At 40.6% G+C, this 6,007-nt stretch overlaps 1 protein-coding gene across 11 annotated transcripts in view; it reads left to right on the forward strand.

The window, feature by feature from the left end:
* The window catches only part of MLLT10 (MLLT10, histone lysine methyltransferase DOT1L cofactor), a 242,181-nt gene extending 236,180 nt beyond the window's left edge, over positions 1-6,001 (forward strand). For all 11 annotated transcript variants that reach the window (XM_025199722.1, XM_025199714.1, XM_025199715.1 and 8 more), the window contains 3 exons: positions 2,536-2,638; positions 3,242-3,451; positions 5,129-6,001. In XM_025199722.1, coding sequence (XP_025055507.1) covers positions 2,536-2,638; positions 3,242-3,451; positions 5,129-5,173 — 358 coding nt within the window. In that variant the 3' untranslated portion in view covers positions 5,174-6,001. The remainder of the gene's footprint in view (positions 1-2,535; positions 2,639-3,241; positions 3,452-5,128) is intronic.
* Positions 6,002-6,007: the final 6 nt, after the last annotated feature.

Consider the following 6,007-nt stretch of genomic DNA (forward strand, 5'->3'; position numbering starts at 1 on the left):
GGCCCTGACAATCTTCACCCCAGGGTACTCAAGGAGCTGGCGAGCATCATAGCCCAGCTATGTTGGCTAGCACTATGGAAGAAAGAGACTTGGGGGTCATCATTGACCACGAGATGAACATGAGCCTGCAATGCGATGCGGCGGCTAGTAAAGCGACCAAAACGCTGGCTTGCCTCCATAGATGCTTCTCAAGCAAATCCCGGGACGTCATTCTCCCCCTGTACTCGGCCTTAGTGAGGCCGCAGCTGGAGTACTGTGTCCAGTTTTGGGCTCCGCAATTCAAAAAGGATGTGGAGAAGCTTGAGAGAGTCCAGAGAAGAGCCACGCGCATGATCAGAGGTCAGGGAAGCAGACCCTACGATGACAGGCTGAGAGCCCTGGGGCTCTTTAGCCTGAAAAAGCGCAGGCTTAGGGGTGATCTGATGGCCACCTACAAGTTTATCAGGGGTGACCACCAGCATCTGGGGGAACGTTTGTTCACCAGAGCGCCCCAAGGGATGACGAGGTCGAATGGTCACAAACTACTTCAAGATCGTTTCAGGCTGGACATAAGGAAGAATTTCTTTACTGTCCGAGCCCCCAAGGTCTGGAACAGCCTGCCACTGGAGGTGGTTCAAGCGCCTACATTGAACACCTTCAAGATGAAACTGGATGCTTATCTTGCTGGGATCCTATGACCCCAGCTGACTTCCTGCCCTTTGGGCGGGGGGCTGGACTCGATGATCTTCCGAGGTCCCTTCCAGCCCTGATGTCTATGAAATATTTATGAAATAGGCAAGGAGCAGCTGGCGGCTGCTTCTCCCCTCTTGGTTTACAGGATTGGAGAGAGCAGCTGCCTCCCATTTTCTTCTCCAGACCAGTGACCCGTCCTCCTAGCTCCACTCCGTTCTGCTTCCCAGGAAGTTAAGCCAGGGAGAATTGGGCAGACCTTCAGTCTCTAGGGAAAACTCTTCCAGGAGTGATTTAACCATAGTTCCCAGATTATTTTCTCCCAGAGTGGCCATTTTTGCTCTGAAAAAACCCAACAACTTGAATACCTGCACGTTTGGTTTCTACTGGGAGAACAGTTATTTTCCCAGTAGAAACTGAATGTCTGTATGTGGCCAAAATCAAAGCATACATGTCCCAACAGTGAAAGCCAAGAGATAATAGATACAGGCAAGAGAGAGGAATACAAGGAAACAATGATACAACACTAGTCAGTGTTGGTAGCTTAGTGTCCTGGCAAGTCAGTAGCGTATATTTTTTGTAGGTGTTGAAGCAAAGAAGAATTTTAAGGAGGATAAGGTTTACAGGATGTTTACTGTAGGGGCTTCCTATGCAAAACCATGAAGTTCCTTGTTTGAATATTTAACGAAGTGTTTCTAGAGACTGTCGTTATTGGCTGATAGGGGGCAGGAATTGACATTTTAGTAAATGAGGGATATATTGTGAAAACTCTGGAAGGTGAAGACAGATGGCTTAAAGCGGCTGATGTTTGATGTGGTGGTGGAGGAGGAGCAAATATAGAGGGATTAAGAGCAGTGGTCCAGTAAAATGAGCTTTTTGGCAGAATTCTGAATGGGTGAGACCAAGGCAAAACTGCATGTGTCAAGGCCAAAGAAAAGGGCATTGCAGTGACTGAGAAGTGAGATCTATCCATATGAATGCCTAGGAAAGATGTTACATTGGAAGAATTTAAAGGATTTAGATGCATCCAGCATCTGAGGACCTACACTGAATATGGGCCTGAGTTGTAGGCATAGGGTGGTGTTGCAGTTCAGTGAACGGGAAAAGAGGTGGAGGAGAAGGAGGGCTTAGGGTGAATGGTTAACAGCTTTGTTTCAATATGTTGATTCTCAGAGATGTGCCAGGATTTTAATTTGGGTAAATGAAACCAGAAATAGAGATCTGCAACTTCAGTGTCAGCCTTAAAATGACAGTTTAATTCATGTTTGCAGATTAAATAAATCCAAGAGAAAATGTAGAATAGCTAGAAATAGATCAAGGTTAGGACTGCAATGCCACTACAGAAAATGGTGGAAGAATGAGGAGAAAGGGGGAAAGAGAGGAAAAAGAAGACTTTTGGTTAATTTTGGAAATGTCCAGGTATATGTTAGCACTATATGGATGTGGTATGCACACAGGAAATAACTGCTCATTTGTTGTTCATCAGGGCAGCGGTTCCCAATCTGTAGTACGGATACAACCTGTCAGTGGTACGCGTTAACAGATTTATTACAATTATTTTATATGACAAAAATTTGCCAGCGGTACTTGACGTTGAACTGAAAAATTTGCTGGTGGTACTTAAGACTGGATCATTTTAAATTGGTGCTGTGAAATCTGTCAGAGTTTGGGAACTGCTGCATTAGGGTATCTAGTGGTATTTAATTACTATATTGAATAGCAAGCATGTATTTATACAAGATGGTATATGTGATTTTTTGGTTTTAATTTTGAGGAAAAGCTGATGTAAAAATTTCCAAGGTCCTTATTAGTCAAATAAACTAGTGTTACATTGCAGAAACTAAGAGATTGGCCATTATTTTGCAGTGCCTCTGGACTAGGGTTACTTCCTGACCAACAGAGACAACTTCTGCTCCATCAGCAGCACCAGCAATTTCAGCAGTTACTGAATACTCAACAGCTCACATCAGTATGTTTTATAATTAGTTATTTTTGTATGTTATTGTTTCTATAGTATAGTCTTCCTCCTTGAGTTGATGCAAATGTGAGAAGTGGGTGTAGCAACCTGGTTATATTATGCTTTGAAAAATTTAGTTTAAAAAAATCTTTCATTACTAAGTTGTCAGCACCTTTTTATGCTATGGACAGTCTGCTCATTGTAAATAATGCTTTGTTCCAACAAGTTATATATGCAATTTTGCAGCTGTTTGGAAATGCTGTGCTGTTTGCATTGGCAGTAGCATGATTTTAATACTTGGCCAAATATGTTTAAGATACTTTTTTCAATAAAAAATATTAGTGTGTGGATCATCTCTCAAAGTGGTTTGTCCTGGCTAGCAGATTTAGCAAAACTTTGTTTGCTGACTTCAGGAAAATTGTAATAGATTCTCTGTTCCATCTCAGCAATTCTGTAGAGTCTCACCAGTGCAACCCAGGTTATGTAGACTTTATAAAATTGTGGTTGCACTGTATAAAAACGGGGGTTGGCCAGGACCTGGAAAAGAGTGATCATTTATTGAATTTACTGTTGATTAGCTTTTTCTCCCCCCCACCTCCCCTTGTCTTACCCAAGGAACAGCATCAGGCCCTTCTCTATCAACTAGTGCAGCAACAGCATCACCAACACCAACACCATCAGTCGGAAGTACAATTGCAGATACCAGGAGCAACCCAGATACCCATAAATAACTTGCTTTCAGGCACTCAGGCATCACCTCTTCATACAGCTACTACCAACCCATTTCTTACAATTCATGGAGATAATACAGCTCAAAAAGTGACTGTAAGTGTGTTTATACCTGTAATGGCATTTTCAGTGAGATAATTAAGGGGACATTGTTTCAGATTCAGAGGCAAGTCCTAAGAGAATCCAGGGGGAGTTTGAACTTAATGCAACTTTCACCTTATTCTGGCCCTAAAGGATTTAAGTTATTTGGGCTGCTTTATGTTGTCACCTGCTTGCCATGGGAACTGCTGGCCTGGGTAAAACCAGTAGTCCACCTAGCCCAGTTATCCTTCCTCTGACAGTGGCCAGTACCAGAGAGGCACGTGAGATAATTCGAGAAACTCTGTAGTGGGCTTTTGAGCCATCTAGGCATTAATGTAAGGCCCCATAAAGCCGTGCAAAGAACCGAGACAGGTTCACTAATCAAACTAAGGTATAGTTTAACCAAAGGACCAGTTACATGGACAAACACAGATTTGTTACTTTTTTCCATTTTGAAGGGGACATACTCAACTCAAGAACCCAGGTTTGCCTGTGTTTCATTTGGATTTGACAAATAGACCTGAAATGAATAAACTGCAGTGTGAAGGGAAGGGGATCAAAGAAACTTGAGTTGACATGTTGCATTTGCCAGAGCTTTGCCATGAAGGAAAGCACCATGGCATTATCATTGCATCTTTTTCTTCAGTAATGTTGTGATCTATGTGTTTTATTTTGCTTTGGAAGTTTGCACCCTCTTCAAGGCCCTAAGTGGGAAAGGGGAGCTGCAGCCATTTCAAAGTGGTGTTTGCTGCTCTGACTTTCATTTAGGAATTCAAAGTATTTCATTCTATATATTTAAGATATGTACAATTTCCCAATCTTAAAAAAAACCAGAGCTGTCTTAGGAAATAAAATTAGTGTTTCTGGTATGACACATCTACTGATTTTGCATTTTCTTAGAGCTCTAATACTGGTGTTGGTTCTTGTACTCGACAACATTTTTCTCATTTTTCACACACACACCCACACAAAAAATGTTGAGTCAGCAACACCAACATTGTTTACAAATATGTTAATTTTGCTTCTTTTTTTTTTTAATTATGGAAAAATTTAAGTAGCCAGCTTTGACTTTCTCCAAATGAAACATTTTCACTCAGATTATTTGGTTAGAAATATCTTTATTTCCCTTGAAACATTTCTCTTAAAAATAATATCAAGAACATTTTTTAGCTTTATTTTTTAACTATACATACTTTTTGTGGTGCAAGGTTTCTGAGTTCATGGATGGAATTGTTCTGACATAGTGAAAAGACCTTTCTTACCCTCTCTCCATGAGAACAAGAGCATCAGGGTACTCAAGGACCTTTCCGGACTCCTCTCTGGGACCAGGGAGATCAGCAGCCTTAGCGAGAAGCAGAATCGGAGCCTGGGAACTATTTCCAAGTGGTAGTTTTGGAAAGTCACACAAGTGTCCTTCAAATACAACTCCTTTTGAATTGGTTCTTCTCCTTTCCCAAGTTTTGTTTCTAGGTGTGTGTGACTATTCTTTTCTAGAAACCAAATGTTTTGCTGGAGTCATGGGTGAAAAAAAAGAAATATTCTAAGTAGTTCTTTAACACAACTACATAATCTCACTTTCTGTATGTCCATAGTTTATTGCAGCTGTCTTTTCACTTATGTGTAGATGACAGAGTTTAGCAAAACAGAAATAATGTTCAGTTTTAAAGGTACTCATTTTTTTTCTTACCACAGAGGATTAATGATAAAACTGGACCAGTTGCACCAGAGAAGAGTTGACATTTGAGAAATATTTGAGAACTGCGTACCATGCTGTTAAAGCACTTCATCTGGCTGCTAACCGCAGTCTTACTTTCTGCAGATGCAAAGATGCAAGCTAACTGCACAGCAAAAGATTAATCTTCACAAGGACATTGTTGTAAGGCTTTGATTTACTTTCTTGTTGCACTGAAAGGAAACATCTTTTCCAGATTTCACAGACTAAAACATTATTGCAAACCATAATTAATTTGTCAATTTGACAATATTAAATGCAACAGATTCAGCCATGGAAAAATTATCTGTGGTGCTCATCTTATATTTTTGTTATACATTGGAGAGCTAGTAAATTGAAAACACCTATTCCAGTCACATTTTACTTGGGTTTGGAGTCGTCTTAAGCAAAACCAAAAAACCCTTAACCCAACCCACCTAATCTTTTACTGCAGCTGCAATATGCTTTCAGACCCAGGTTGTAATGGTTGTCTGGACTGCCTATTAGTTGTTTTTCTTTTCCAAATATGTTTTAAAATTTGACTTGTGATGCAAAGGATATAGTTCTGAACTTTTTACTCCATCAAATTCTATTGACCCATAATGGGAATTTTGCCAGAATAAGTTTCAAGATGGAGTCCAAAGGTTGTTAACTTTGGTTTGGGTTTTTGGAGTTCTGCGGTTGCTGGAGAAACTAAATCGATTAAAACAAACAAAAAACCCTTGCCAGATCAAAAGGCCAATCTGGAAAATGTCAGATGTATATGGCCTAAACTAAGTGCCTGTTGCTACCTCCATTTTGTTTAAATGGCTGCAGACAGCTGATCATGCACTAGACAAGTCCTTATAAGCAGCAGGGAT

This window comes from Alligator sinensis, unplaced genomic scaffold (assembly GCF_000455745.1).
Source record: "Alligator sinensis unplaced genomic scaffold, ASM45574v1 scaffold221_1, whole genome shotgun sequence".
Taxonomy (NCBI): domain Eukaryota; kingdom Metazoa; phylum Chordata; order Crocodylia; family Alligatoridae; genus Alligator; species Alligator sinensis.